This window comes from Arvicanthis niloticus, chromosome 2, assembly GCF_011762505.2.
Source record: "Arvicanthis niloticus isolate mArvNil1 chromosome 2, mArvNil1.pat.X, whole genome shotgun sequence".
Classification (NCBI taxonomy): Eukaryota; Metazoa; Chordata; class Mammalia; order Rodentia; family Muridae; genus Arvicanthis; species Arvicanthis niloticus.
In genome coordinates this window covers 64577555-64593762 of record NC_047659.1, presented here as the reverse complement: position 1 = coordinate 64593762, position 16208 = coordinate 64577555, and the positions used below count along the sequence as shown (strand labels likewise).

The following is a 16208-nucleotide window of genomic DNA, read 5'->3' as shown; positions in this document are numbered from 1 at the left end:
GGTTGACATCAATCTCTGGCCTCCACACACACTCAAACAGGTTTTGCACAGCCAAGTACAACCCTGTGTGAATGTATGCGCGCACACACACACACACACACACACACACACACACACACACACAATCCTTCAATAATTTTCAGAAGTTTTCATTATTTTGTCACTCACCTGTCATTAATAGTTGATTTCCTCTTTGCTCATTATATACATAGAAAAAAAAAAACTCCAGACACCCAACCATTTACTGTTTTAGCAAATATAAATTCACATTACATTCTAAAGTTAGCTACCTCCCAGTTTCAATAAGTCCCCCAGTTTATACTATGTATGTGCTATGGAAAAGGAAGGGAGAAAGAGAATGCATGTAAATTTAAAGGGTGCAGAGAAAGGAGTCTGTACTATTGACCAGGTAGTTTTCTTGTGAGAACAAGACAGAAAATGTATATGATGTATGGAAATAATTTTAATTTGGATAAAGGGAGACTTGTTACTAGCTACCTCCTCAAAAAAAAAAAAAAAAAAAAGAAAAAAAGAAAAAAAAAAGAAAGAAAGAAAGAAAGAAAAAAAAAAAAAGAGAAAAAAAACCAAACAAAGAAAAACAAACAAAATGCCTCATGCTCTTACTGTGGTGTCAGAATAACAACATCACCATTATGTGGTTCTATGAAAGACTGAGTAACAATTTGCCTTGGAGAGTAATACTAAACAAGTGAAAACACTCAACAAATTATTTACCAAATATAAAAATTCTGTTACTTGGTATGGTGGCTAAGCACACCTTCAATCCCAGCACTATCGAAGCAAGAGGCACACAGACCTCTGTGGGTTCCAGGCCAGCCAAGGCTACCTTATGAGAAAAGTAAAAGATGTGGCTAATGACAAGACCTGATTTGGAGAAGGGGTGTGGGCCAGGGATTTGAAATGAACTAGGAGAAATGACATGTGGCATGCAGGACTGAACACCTAAGAGTGATAAAGGGCAGAGAACAGAAAAAAGAGAGAACATTAGAAAGAAAGAAAATGCACTTGGGAGTTAAAGAAATTAACAAAACGAGAGGAAGAGAAACGATTAAGAATCTAGATAGATGAAGAGGTAGGTTAGACAGACTCAGAAGATGAATTTTCTGTGATACACTAAGAGCTTGGATTTTATTTCAATTTTCTTTTCTTCCTTTTGCTTTTAAAACAGAGTCACACATACACCTCAGGCAGGTTTTGAACTCCCTATGTTGCTGAGAATGATTCTGAACTCCCGTTTCTCTCTCTAACTTCTAGCTTCCAACTGCTAGAATTACAGATACATACTACCATTCTCTGCTATTCTAAATCTTAATTAAGAAAATGATCAGATTTTTCTAAAAACAAAAATGAAAAAACAAACAAACAACAACAAAACCCCAAAACCTAGCAAGCCGTCTGGGACTGTGCACAACTGTAACCTCAGGACCAGGCAAGTAAAGGTGAGTGCATCATGAGCTTAAGGACAACTTGGGCTATATAGCTGTTAGTATCAAAAAACAGAAACAAAATGAGTCAGGCATGGCGGTGCAAGCCTTTAATAACAGCACTCCTGAGGCAGAGACATACAGGTAAGTAGGTACCTGGTGAGTTCAAGACTAGCTGTGTCTACACAATGAGTTCCAGGACAACCAGGACTACAAAGTGGGCCCTGCACACTCCACTTCCAAATGTGTGCATGCATATTTATGTCAAAGAAAAATCCTAGGAATAATTTAGAAGAAATAAATTGAGGTGGGGGAGAATATGGAAACCAGGGGAACTCTATATAAAGTCACTTCCATCTTCGCCTTTAAATCCTGGTCCACTAGGATGAGGACATTTAGGAACTCTAGGTGAGGAAGAAAAACTATGAGTCATGGATTCTAATGTAGACAATTTGAGAAATTGTTTTTCTGTGAGGAAGCCATTAGACAAAGATATCCAATAGACAGATTTAGAATCAAGTTAAGGGAGTGAGAGCATTTAAAGAAAGTAGAGTCCCAAGAAACATAGAAGCTAGGAAAGGATATTAACAGTGAGAGAGCCAGGGGCTTAGGGCTCTGACCCTTTTAACTCTGCATCTTGAAGAGTAAGCAAAGAAAAAGAAGAGCTACCAGAAGAGTTCACCATGACCAAAGAAGAAGCAGGGAGATAATGAGCATGAGAACAGGAAGCAGGGCATCTGGATTCCATGAAGCTTTTGGGACTCTTTCATTACTTCTGTGTTGTTTAAAAAAAAAAAAAAAAAAAAAAAAAACAAAAAAAACTGAAAAATGATATACTCATCAATCACATTCCTAGACAAAATAATTTTAGTCACAAATCACTGACTTAACCTCTGGTTAAGAAGTTTAACTTCAGTGAAGAATTCAAGAACTCAATCCTGAGGCTGAGGTAGAATGTGGGTTAGAGGTAGAGTGCTTGTCTAGCATGTACAAGGAAGGTCCTGGGTTTAATACATCCCCTAGCCCCCCCACCCTTTTTTATAAGTTCCATTCTATCATAACATGTGATTCACTTGGATCTAATGACATGGAAGTATGAGCTACTCACTAATATCTGGTCTAGCTACCTCCCTCTAAAAAAAGAGTATTAGATTCAAGAGTGACATCATTTATCTTCAGTAAGCAAGTCATGACCTCTCTCAACTGAGTTCCTCATCTGTAGAATAGGGGCAGAAGCCAAAGCAGTCAGCCTTACAAGGCTTTGGTAAAACAGACCACAAAAACAGATGCAAATGATTTTGGATATAAAACATGACAACTTCTGGCTACTTCAAAATACCTACAGTAAATCCATTTATCTCAAACTTTAATGTACATTTAAAAACTACATATTATACTTAAAATACAGTGTTGAACCTTACTTTAGCATAAAAATTAACCCAGATTTTAAAATTCCCAGTGATGTTCATGCAGTGGTTCTGTCATAGATTTCATAGATAGAATCGTGGGTTAGTACAACCTCTTAAACAATTAAAAAAAACTGGGCTGAGTGAGGTTGGTAGTTCAGTTGGTAGAGTGCTTAGAAACCCCAAGTTTGATCCCCAGTGTAAACTTTGTATAAATTGGAAGTAGAAGCAAATGACAGTCACATCAATTTAAGAGACCAGTCTGGGATACATGAGACCCTATATAAAGAAAACAGGGATGGAAAAAAGAAAGGAAAGAGCTGTACAGCTGGAGTATAGCTCAGAACATGTTTGCTCAGTAAGCCAATTTCTAGCACAAAAAGAAAAGGCCAAGGAGGTTCAACAAGAGGCAGCAGCAAAACACAGAAAGAAAGTGCTAGAACACAAAGATAATCTGAGCCACAAACTCCAATTTTAGCTATTATATATTCTAAGATACAGGCACACTTTGTGTGCTAAATCTTGATAGTAACACTGTAAATCATTCTTTTTAACTATTGCTAAAAATAATATTTGGTAGTAAAGAACTGTCATTAAAAAGTGCATTTAAATTACTTTTTGGAGGACTATAGAGAAGGCATACAAACCATTTTTTTTTTTAAAAGAGCAATATGGCTAACTCCAAGGCTCTCAAAACCATCTTACAAAGTATTTGCTATTATTCACACTTGTCCTGTGTGATTTGAACAGGGAGGCCAAACTTCAAAGATTCACACCTAGGGAATGTTCTCCCACTTAACATTCTTGGTTTTCAATAAAGGTGCATTTATTTGATGTTTCAAGGTATTTTGAACTTGTTAAAGTGATAAAACCAAGGACACTGATTAAGATAACTGAAATAATACAGAATTGCGGTCTGATGGAAAATGGAGGTTGTAAATGGGATTCTTCTCTACAAAGTACAGAACTCAGGGTCAGGTTAATATTTTGGCTAACTAGCAAGGTCTTCCATTTTTGCAACCACAATTTATTTGAGCAAACTGCCAATCAAAAGTGATATAGTTTTGTTTTACTGACTTGTCTCTTTAAATGATGAGGATAATCTGATATTATTGAAATTACATGCTGCATTGTATTTTTAATTAGCAAGAAGATAGGAGGAGAAAATTAAGGTTCAGAATTATACTTCACAACATACTGTATGTATGCAAAATACACTGTATGTAATACTAACATCATATATAACTACCAGTTTTCTCTGTGACAAGAGCTTAAGAATGATAGTTAAAAACTAGTGGGGCATGGAGGTACATGTATATAAACACAGCACCTCTGCAGCTGTGGCAGAGGATCATGAGGCAAAACGAGCTATATAGGGAGACCCTATCTCTAAAAATAGCAATCAGGTCTGAGGATCACAGAGTGTTTGCCTAATATACACAAAACCCTGGGTTCTATGCCTGGCAAAACTGAGCTTCGTGGCTCATGCCTGCAATCCCAGCACCCAGGAAGTAAAAACAGAAGGACCAGGAGTTCAAGGTCATCTTCTGCTACAGAGAGAGTTCCAGACCAGCCTGGGTTACACAAGACCCTGTCTTAAAAAAAAAAAAAAAAAAAAAAAAAAAAAAAAAAAAAAAAAAAAAAGGGGGGGGGGGAGAGAAAAGTAAGTAAAAAATAAAAACAATAACAAAATACTTAATTCCCAAAGGATTATTTAACTGTTGCGTACCCAGTTTTAAAAACACCTTGGAATCTATCCTATGAGTAAATACAGTTTGAAGAGATGGGAGCCAGTATCCTTGAACTAATGTTGCTTATCATATAGCAAGTGTACCCTCTTGCAAAAAACTTAGTTTCATCCTGGAAGCAATTAGCAGTTGTAAGAATTAGACTAATTTAAAAAATTACTTGTAGGCTTTCTAGAGAAGTCTCTTTTAAGGGACCGGTTTCACCAAATAATAATAATAATAATAATAATAATAATAATAATAATAATAGCCCAGTTCCCTCTGCTTATGATAAAAATTAGACAACAAAAATACTTACACAGGACTGGAATTCAAAGAGCAATGATCCACCATCATTTCTGGAAGGAAATCCAACTTAAACGCAGCCATCACCTCACTCTCCCCTTCAGAAGCCAATGATAATAACTTGCTGCACTTGTCTGATCCACAAATACACACAGCTTTAGCTTCCTGGGCCCCACAAAAAACACAAAGTGGAAACGGAGCTCAGGGAAACAAACCAGCAGTAAGTGCCACAGAAAGAGCAGGTCTGGGGAAGGGGCAGGGAAAGGGAGTATTGGACTAAAATGGGGATGTGACCATGTGAAGGGAGGCTCAGCTCAGCACACAATGAAAGTGCTGATGCACCAAGCTTGTTTTGTGTGATTTTCCCTGGCGAAGCAGTACTAAGTGCACTGTCAGATAAATAGTGTGTCAGATTCATGAAGATAGTGTAGCCAACAAAGCAGAAGAAACACAAACCTGTTTCACATCATTCAAAGTTCTCCCTATAAATCAGTATTTAAGGGTCCCACAGAGCTAAGATTACCTGAAGGAAAAAGCAAATAGGCAAAACAAAACAACAACAACTAACCAACCAAGAAAACCCACCTCACCTCATGTGGTGAAAACGATTTTAAAGAGCTAATTGTTGGCCGGCCTTTGGCTTAAACTTAGTCTCCCATGTGTTGAAGATAACAATAAACAGGGTCCAAATTAATCCCAGAACAGTCACAAAAGAAGGAACGGTAAGATCAAGAGAAGCAGGCCAGAGGCAAGCTGTTGGAGGAGCTAACTAACCATCTAAACCCTGTTACTGACCAACGACTTCTGCTAGACTGGCCCTGTTCGTTTCAATACTCCTGAAGATGAAGTGTAAATCAGTCACTCATCAGCAAGCCTTTTAAAAACCCTGGTTTAGTACCACTCATTAGGTGTACACAGGCAAAATATGTTTACTCCTTCTGAATTTTACTAGAAATTAAAAAGAAACAGTAATGGTATAAGTAACAGTAATATTCTGCCTCCCTCCCCACCCCGACTGTCCTAGAACTTGCTCTGTAGACTAGCCTAGCCTCAAACTCCGAGATCCACCTGCCTCTTCCCTGAAAGTACTGGGATTAAAGGTGTGCCCCACTAATGCCAGCATCTACTGTCCTTTCTAATGAAATTTTAAAAAGCCAGGGGTGATCATAAAAACAAAACAAATAAATAAACAAACAAACCCAAACCCTGTCTATTAGGGTGTCTTATCTACCATGTCTATTAGGGTGGCTTATCTACCATGGCTTCAATCCCTGGTGCCAAAGGGTAAAAACACTGTTGATGAAACCAAGATGGATGAAAGCAAGAATAAAATCCCAGCATTCGTGAGCTGTCGAAATGGATATACTTAGCAACCAAGGCAGATGTGTGCTCCCTTCTCAATTTAGCTCCATGTCCCCCTAAACAACAAATGGTGGCATTTCAATATTTAGGCAATGATTCTAAATCTTAGCTCTGAGGGCCCTCAAATTTCAGTCTTCCTTTCCATTTTTATCATTGGGGCTGTCTTACTTCAAAGATTTCACTTCACCCAAGCTCAGTTCACAACACAGGAAACTTTGAAGAATGCTATATTCAGCTTATAAAAGAAATAAAATGGGCTGGTGCTACATGCCTATGATCCTAGCACTTGGAAGGTAAAGGCAGTTCAAGGTGAACCTCTGCTGCATAGCAGATTCTAGGACAGCTAGGAATAAATAACAAGAAACCCTGTCTCAAACAAACAATTGAAAGATGCACAAATTCTAACCCATAGAAGGAAGAATAGCATATGATGAGGTAGTTCTGATCTGTTAGTCGCTGACCTAGGAAAAGTTGTAGCTAGGTTTTCTCTCCAAAATCACACATAACCATTCCAATAATACTAGATTTTAACAGAATGGTTTTTATACTTTGTCAAGGGTCTCTGAAGATCAACTTTGCAGATAGAAGTAGCAAAAACACGCTTCCAATTCCACTAAAAAGTGAAGCATAAATAAATTTCAACTGAGAAGAGTCTACAAACAATACACAGTTCAGTTCACCAACCCTGTAGATTGCAGGTACTAGTCCTAGCTGGTACTGCTTCTTACAATCACTGGACCTGGTATTATTTGCCATCCTAAAGTTATATGGTCCAAGAAATAACTTGATGAGTCAAAGATTGAATTACTTTTTAATTTAAGACTTAATTTAAAGAAGAATAAGTTTCCAGGAATCCTGCTTGTTGTTGCTATATTTCTATAATTCATTAAAAACATACAAATTCTATGAGTTTGAGGCTGGCATGATCTCTGTACAGAGCTAGTTCTAGAACAGTTAATGTTATACAAAGAAATCCCATCTCAAAAGAAAGCAAAAACCAAATCAAAACTAAGAAACTCTATATATGTCACTTTCATCAGGATCACAATATCTGTCAAAAAGGAAGAGTCCTTCCTATGGGAGATGTGACTGAGCCTCTGGGTGTGTATGCCTCATGACACTTTCATGAAGCCCTGGGCTAAGAAACACTTGATTTTTAACCCCCCAGACAGAATTTTTATTCAAAAGAATCCTCTGAAAGCTGCTTAATATAAGTTTTTAAAGAAAGCAGGGTGTGGAAGCCTTACAATTTCTGTGCTTATTACACTGCTATTAAAATCCATTTTATGATTTACAAAGCACTGCTGCTTCAAAAACCTCAAATATGGAAATGCTACTCCATGAAGAAGAGTGTCTCTTTTAGACAGGTCTCAAGAGTTAGCTCAGTGTAATTAAATTCAATCAACTTGTGGGAAAAGAAAGAGAAATAATTTTTAATTAATTCAGGTTTTTAAAAGTTTATAACCCCAAGCAATAGTAAAAATTATGGATGTTAAAATACAGATGTTAAGGAAATGAATAACTGAAAAGTCAGTTGTTCACAGAAAATGATCCTTAATTGAAAAAAACAATCTTTGCAATCTCTAATACTCCTATTAGAGACAAGGGGCGGCAGAAGTGGTTTGACTCAGGGTCTGCTGTTAAGAGGGTTAACCTATCCTCTGCCTCCTATGCTTTTCATTCTGGATATATCTTATTTCCTTTTGTTGTTGTTTTTAGGACAGGGTTTCTCTGTGTAACAGAGGCTGTCCTAGAACTCACTTTATAGATCAGGCTAGCTTTGAACTCACAGATCAACTGCCTCTGCTTCCCTAGTGCTGGCATTAAAGGTGTGCACCACCAAGCCTGGCTTCTTATTTATATGTCTGTTTTGTCTTAAATATTTTTTAACCTGTTTTTTTGAGACAGGTTTCTCTTGTCTCTGGATATTGGGATTCAAGGAATCCCACCATGTCCAGGTTTCTAGAGCTTTTGTTTGTTTTTTTTTTTTTTCAAGACTGGGTTTCACTGTGTGGCCCTGGCTGCCCTCAAACTCAGAGATACACATGCCTCTGCCTCTGGATTGCTGGGATAAAAGGCAAGCACCAACAATACTAGGCTTCTAAGCTCTTTTTTTTTTTTTTTTTTTTTTTTAAAAGATTTATTTATTTCATGTATGTGAGTACACTGCTGCTGTCTTCAGACACACCAGAAGAGGGCATTGGCTCCCATTATAGATGACTGTGAGCCACCATGTGGTTGCTGGGAATTGAACTCAGGACCTCCCTGAACCATGTCAGCCCTTCTAGCTCTTTTTTAAAGATAACAATCCAAAGCCTGATTTTGACATGGCTGGAACAAGCAGCATTCAATATAACATTAAGAAGCAACATTAAGCGCTTGGTGTGCTGAAGCACGCCTTTAACCCCAGCACTCCGGAGGCAGAGGCAGGCAGATTTCTGAGTTCCAGCCCAGCCTAGTCTTCAAAGTGAGTTCCACAACAACCAGAGCTGTTACACAGAGAAACCCTGTCTTGGGGTGAGGTGGGGGCAGAGGGGAAAGAGGTGGGAGTAGGGTGGTAAGATCAGTAAGCATCGGACAATACAAATGAGGAAAGCAGACTCTAGAGAATAGCACACCCTGCATTTAGACTATCTCAATGAATACATGTAATATAAAAATGGAAAACAAGATTAGTGGAGAAAATTCTAAGAGTAAAACCCATTACTGAGCAAAAAGATACCTAAGAGACAAGTCCAAATAGCTGTCTTAATTGACATTTAAAAAGGGAAGTACAAGGATGGGTGATCATATTTTACCAATAATCTATCTTTGAAAGAGCAATAACATGAAGTTTGGTTATATAAGAGCAGAAGAGATTATGGACTGACACTGAATTCTAAAAAGAAAGCCTACATCATTAAAAACCACTACATACATACATACATACACACACACACACACACACACACACACACACACACACACACACACACATAAATGGAAAGCTAAAAATGAAAATATTTAGAAAATAGCCATAGGCTCAGACTACTAAGTGAATTGTGTTTACCTGTCGCTTCCCTATCTGCTAATCATTAGATGACAAAGGAATACAGAAAAGAAGCAATTGATGTTCACTTCAAAGTAATCAGTCAGAAGAGCTTAAACTTTGAACTTAAAACATTCAGACTAGAAAGAATTTCCATCTAAAAAATTGAGTACTTCTGGAGCCTGGAAAGAAGGCCCTGGGGTTTAAGAGACTGCAGATTGGTTCCCAGAATCCCTGTCTGGCAGCTCTTAACTGCCTGTAACTCTAAAACCAGGGAATCTAATGCCCTCTTCTGATCTGAGTATGTGTATGCACACATAATATTTTTTTTAAAAAAAAATTGAGTACTTTTAACATAATTAATGATTTTACTAGAACTTCCAACCCAGTACCTTGCATGTGTAAAATGCACTAAACCTCTGTACCATCTTTTATTTTTTGCGAAATTATGAAAGAATGACTTTTGCTTGGTTTTTGTTGTTGTTGAAAAAAATGTGAAAAAAATTACTTTAGACCAAAAGGCCCGAGTTTTTAACAGGAATTATTAGACAATGGAATTCTGCAGGGGAGTGTGTGTGAAATAAAAAGAAATATATTTTTAAAACTGCCTCAAATCTAAAATAATGCATGAAGAATCAACGTTTGATGTACAAGCTGGTAAACTTTCAGTGAGAAAATATGAAGAGGCAGAATAACCAGAATTTATTCTGAAAATGATAAAGTTTTGTTTCTTTCCCCTGTTTTTTAATTATTCCCGGCCTCATCCTTGATTCTTGATCAGCACCGAATAAAAAGATTAACACAGACCCTACTCTGTGCTTAGTCCACGCCTCCCTCCCTCCCTCCTTCTCCCTCTCTCCCTCCCTCCCTCTTCCTTCCTTCCTCCCTCCCTCCCTCCCTTGTTTTTTGAGACAGGGTTTCCTGGTGCAGTCCTGGCTATCCTGGAATTCACTCTGTAGACTAGGCAGCCTCAAACTCAAAGATTCTCCTGCCTCTGCCTCTTGAGTGCTGAGACTGAAGGTGTGTGCCATCACTGCCAAGCTCAAAGGTCATTTTAAAACATTAACTGTAAGTTGGAGAATTAAAGTACTAACTAAATGGCTGCTGCCCCCAAATCTCCAACAAATTACAAGTCTTGGAGGTTGAATTTCAGTTGGTACAGTTAGGTAATTAGAACATTAACCAGAATAATCATTGTTGTTGTTTTCTTTTTGTGTTTGAGATAGGGTCTTCTGTATCCCAGACAAGCCTGGAAACTATATAGCAAAGAATGACCTTGAACTCCTGACCCACCTGCCTCCATCTCCCCAGTACTAAGAATTAAAACCATGCCCAACCAGTGTAGTTTAGGTGAGGTGATGGGGATGCCTTCTGTCAATTGAACTATATCTCCAGTCCCTCACCTGATATGGGGTAGGAGGCTACAGAAAAGCTAAAGAATAGACAGGACAATATTATTTTCCCCAAAAGCAAATTCCATAAATAGGTAGGCTGTTGGGCATAAATTTTTTAAAGGCAGCCAAGTTTCTGACTTTGTAAATATATCTTGGTGGCCCTAGGGTGGTGGTGAACCACTAAAACCAAAATAATCAGAAGATGAGAAAGTAATTGAAGGTAAATGCAGAGAGAGGAACCACAAAACCAATTTGCCTTATTTTTAAACATTATTGAACAATCTTACAAGTAGAGATTGATTCTGTACTGCCCCAGTTCCTACAAACTTCCATTTATAACTCCTCCCAGCTGTACTTTTGTCTAGCTGTAGTCAGAGTACTGCTCAAAGTCATCAAGGACAATGTCTATCTGAAAAGTGTAAGAATTTTCAAAGAGCAAGCTAGACCTAGAACTACTTTTTCTCTGAAAACAAAGACTCTTCTTAACTAGCACAAAACATGTACTCAAGTTTGTTTGTTTCAACTTTTTTTTCAGTGATTGGGACTGACCCCAGCCATCATGCATGCTAGTCAAGCTCTCCATTGAACTTCTTAAAAAAAAAAAAAAAAATGGAATAAGGTTTCAATAGGTTAGTCAGGCTGCCCTACAACTACTTGCAATACCTCAGCCTCCCAAATAGCTGAGATTAACAGAGTTCTCTGAGTGTTTTCATATCGATCAAATTAATTTACAGTCAATAAAGCAAAGATGTTTCCAATAATTATAAAAGCAAAACTCAGTAAAGCAGCAACAAAAAACTTGTAAAACCAGGCATGATGGAACACACCTTAACTCCATCGTTTGGGAGGCAGAATAGGTAGGTCTCTGAGTTTTAAGGCTAGCCTCAAACTCAAACAAAACAAAACTTGTCTTAAAAAAAAAAGACTTACTTAAACCTGTACTATACCATCAAAAGGACCTGGTGGCTCAAACATATAATCCTAGTATTTGGTAGGAAGACTGGCTTAAATTCAAGGCCAGCCTGAGCTACAAAATGAGACAGACTCAACAAACATTATTAAAGGGGATCTCGGGACTTAGTTCAGAGGTAGAGAACTAGGCTCAGCATATACAAAGCCTGAGTTCAACTCCTAACACAAGAAAGAAAAAGATACTAACAAGAAAGGTGCTTCCTTTACTAAATCCGCAACACTTCATTCAATTCTATACAGTACTAACGCTATCTAGGTGGGAACTTTTCTTACACTTTAGATGCTATGAAGATAGTCTGCACTAGTTTCTCTTCATGGATACTCCAGATGCAAGTGAGAGCCGCATGTCTGTTTCTCTTAAGAAATGCAAGTATAATATAGGAGGTCCCAACTTTGAGATGGTATGCCTGGAGAGGACTCAGGAGTAGCAGTGAACCTGAAGAGTGGGAACTAAATTAAATTTACATTGCTAGTGATGTTCCAGGGATGTAAAGAACTGAGTGAAATAGTTTTAGAATACAGTGCTAACTATGTTAACTTTTTCAAGACAGAGTCTCATACCATATTCCAGATTGGTCCTGAACTCATGAGGTAGCCCAGGATACCTCCACATCCTGCCTAGCTTCCCAAATGCTGTAATTCCAGGCATCATGCGTGGCTTGTATGTGACTAGTTTTTACAGCATCACTTCTTCCACATTATGATAGGTATGTGACTTATCGGATTACATGCTAGTCAGGAAATTTCTAGGACACCAAGAGCAAAAGCTTGGGGTTGTTAAGGCTAAAACAGGAAGGTATGAGGGACATATACTAGGACCCAGAGATTGTAGTAATCCTTATGGCATTAGACACAGCCTGTCTAGCAAGAGAAAACCATGAATTCCTTAAAAGCAGGCAGGCTTTCTCAGAGGTTTAGTCCAGTAGCAAAGTGCTTGCCTAGTATGTGTGAGGACTCAGGGTTCAATTCCTGATATTCCTCCCCCAACTGATATTAAGACAACCAAAGTAGAGTTTTTGTTTTTTGTTTTTCTTTTGGATACAAAGTCTCACTCCATAACCTATAAACCCTCAGACTTAAAATGTCTCTACCTCCTGATGGCTGAGAATACAAGTATTTCATCACTCTGCCTTGTTCCAAAGAGTAGTTCAAGTGAGAACTAAAGCACCCTCACAAAAAGTATTAAAACTGTCTTCTACAGTGGGCCCTTTACCTACAAGGCAACAACAGGAGCTAGTGTCATACACTAGAAGGCATTTTACTGAAAGGTTTTGACTTCCTGATTTTGATCTACCACCTTTAAAGAAGGGAAATAGCCAGGTATAATAGTACATACCTATAAACTCAGCACTGGAAGTAGAGGCAGAAGGATCAAGAGTTCAGGCCAGCCTGAACTACATAAGCCTGGGTCATAAAATGAAACCCAACACGAAGGAGGATGCCAAAGGATAAAGGCCAAGGAAACTGTGAGTAACCCACAGCATAATCTACTTGTTAAACAGACAAACAAACAAACAGATACCAACTTATTTTGAAAATAAGATGATCTAGTAAGTTTTAGAACTTGCACTTGACAGGTAGAGAATCTTTCAGGGTCCTATTTGCCTTTCTTAGTAGACTGATAACGAACACCTTTCTTTCTGACATTTTTCACTTTCCTCTAAATGTCTGTATTCTAGTAAATGACAAACTCTGTCTTTTCCAGGAAAATGGTCAATGGTTAAGTTACCGTTATCAGCATTTACATTCACTGGATCACACACTCCAGAGCCAACAAGAGCTGGTAGCATGACAATACTAACTTACCTACCTCAGTCTAAACCCATGACTCATTAGCAAGATTCCAAATAGTAAATGTCCTCATTAATTTCTTGAAAATCTTTTCTTTTGAAACAGGCTCTCATTGTGCAACACAGGCTAGCCCTCAACTTAAACTATTTAAATTGGGGGTTGGGGGTAGAGGGAATAGCTCCTGATAGAATACAAGAAACTAATGAATGTAAGAGCATCCAGTTTGGAAGTCTTCAAAATAAACTGACTCAAAAACATGACAATGAGGCTATGTTGAGACAGGGAGAGATAAGGGAGGTGAGCTGTCTGTTCCCCGTATCCCCAAGGTCTTCTGAAAACTGTGAAAACTAGCATAGATCATTCACAATAAAAATTTACTAGTTTTACATCCCTTGAGATGAGCTGCTTTTTAGCCGGGTGGTGGTGGTGTGCACCTTTAATCCCAGCACTTGGGAGGCAGAGGCAGGCAGATTTCTGAGTTCGAAGCCAGCCTGGTCTACAGAGTGAGTGCCAGGACAGCCAGGGCTACACAGAGAAACCCTGTCTTGGGGGGGGGGGGGGGGGTGGGGGGGGAAAGAGAGAGAGAGAGAGATGAGCTGCTTTTTTTAGTAGCACCCATTTCTACCTTTAGTGTCATTGAGCATAAATTATTATCAATGATAATACATATGCAGGTATGAATTTAGATTTGAATTTATATAGGTATAAATCTATAATTACAGAATATAGTGCTTAAAGTTTGCAAACCCCAATAATGAAAAATCTGGAGAACTTTCCAATCATTTCCAAAACAGTAATAACTATAATTAACAATTTAGAGCCCACTTCTATCTGGAAGCTTTTTTTTAAAGATTTATGTATATATGAGCATGTTGTCGCTGAGACCAGAAGAGGGCATTGGATCCAATTACAGATGGTTGTTAGCCACCATTTGGTTGCTGGGAATTGAACTCATAATCCCTAGAAGAACAGCCAGTGCTCTTAATGGCTGAGCCATATCACCAGCCCCCTATTTTGGAAGCTCTGTATTTCAATCTTACACTTATTCTACCTCTACTTTTTGATTGTGTAAAGGCACAAAGACAAAGTAATTCCTTCAAGATCACAGGAATCCAAGCAATATATACAAAAGTGGCCTTCTAGATAAAAGGCTGCTTCAGGTTAAACTCTCTCTGGGCACCAGGCAAGAGATTTAGCTCAGTCTTAGGTGCAAACCTAGGTTAAAATGAACAGGTTCAATCACCAGCAACATGCAACACCAACAAAAACCTGTCTTCCAGTAAGCTTGTGCATATAAACCACCAAAAGTACTTATTTAAAGGGCCATAAAATTTGAGTCTGACCAATTCATATCCTCTCTCTCCTCTCCCCTTCCCTCTCATTTTTTCTTCCTTGAGACATGATCTTGCTTTATGGAATAAGATACATCGCTATGGTGGTCTTCAATCTTCCAGGAAAGAATTCACTGGCATATCAGCACACTAAGTCTCATTTTTCTAAGACAAAACTGTAAGTTTTGAAAGATACAACTGGTGCAAGAGCCTCTTCAAGCTATAACTGTGAGTGGTGTGATGACACATGCCTTTAATCCCAGAGGCAGGAAGATCTCTTGAGTTTGAAGCAGGCTTGTCAACATAATGAGTTCCAGGACAGCCAGTACTACATTTTAAAACAAAACAAAACAAACAAAAACAAAATAATCCTGAGGGCTGGAGAGCTGGCTCCATAGTTAAGAGCATTTGATGCTCTTGCAGAAGACCTGGGTTCAGTTCCCGGCACCTACATAGTGGCTCACAAGCATCTGGAATTGAGCTGCTTGTCTGTGCATATTAGGACTGCCCCAAGTTCCTGTCAAGTGACTTTTGATTGTGAAGGGAGAATTTGTTTTTTCTTTTTCTCTTATGAGAAATCAAAGCTAAGCAAAATAGTACATTCGTATAATCTCAGCTTTGGAAAACTTGAGACCTACAATTCAAGGCTAGCCTGAGCAACAAGGCTTTTGTGCATTCACTTGGGAAATAACTTTACTTGGTGACTAGTAGTCACCAAGATCACTTCCTGTTAGTGGTCCTGTAAATATCGGGGGTAGGGGAAAGAAAAGGATAATTTCTTTGCTTGTAATGCTAAATAAAATCTTTTTCACAAACAACAATAACACAACCAATCAAAAAAACAGAACCAAAAACTAAAAAAAAAAAAACATGATAAAGGGGGACCACCAAGATACCTCAGAAGGTAAAGGAGTCTTCCCCCAACCACAGACTTGAGTTGACTATCCAGAGAGATAAGGGTCCTACAAGTTATCCTTTGACTGCCACACCTGCTGGGAATAAATAAATGTGTAAATAGAGCCAGGAGTGATGGCTCACCAGCACTAGATGGGCAGAGATGGGTAGATCTCCGAGTTCCAAATCAGCCTGGTCTACATAGCAAGTTTAAGGGCAGGAGCAATGTATACTTGGAGAGAGGTCTCAGTGGGTAAGAGCAGAGAACCCAGGTTCAGTTCCCAGTACCCACGTGGTAGCTCCCAATCCTCCAAAATTACTGTTCCCAGGGACAGGGTGCCATCTTCTGGCCTCCAAAGGCATTAAGTACAAAAATAGCACACATAGAAACAGACAAAACATTCATACTCTCGAAATAAAGACTATATATATATATGTTTGTTTTATCTATAAAGAAACTTAAACTGTATCACAAAAGAGACCAAATACAATCAAGTCGTTGTACCAATTTTTAAGTGGAAGAAAGGAATAATAGAAAAGAAAGACTTGCAA

The 16208-nt window shown here is 38.4% G+C and overlaps 1 protein-coding gene across 10 annotated transcripts in view; it reads right to left on the bottom strand.

Moving 5' to 3' along the window:
• The window catches only part of Celf1 (CUGBP Elav-like family member 1), a 76878-nt gene that overhangs the window by 27031 nt on the left and 33639 nt on the right, over positions 1-16208 (bottom strand). For 8 of the 10 annotated variants that reach the window (XM_076929202.1, XM_076929200.1, XM_076929201.1 and 5 more), the window contains exon 2: positions 4898-5049. The exons of the other annotated variants lie outside the window; for them this stretch is intronic. In XM_076929202.1, coding sequence (XP_076785317.1) covers positions 4898-4968 — 71 coding nt within the window. In that variant the 5' untranslated portion in view covers positions 4969-5049. The remainder of the gene's footprint in view (positions 1-4897; positions 5050-16208) is intronic. 10 annotated transcript variants of the gene reach the window in all.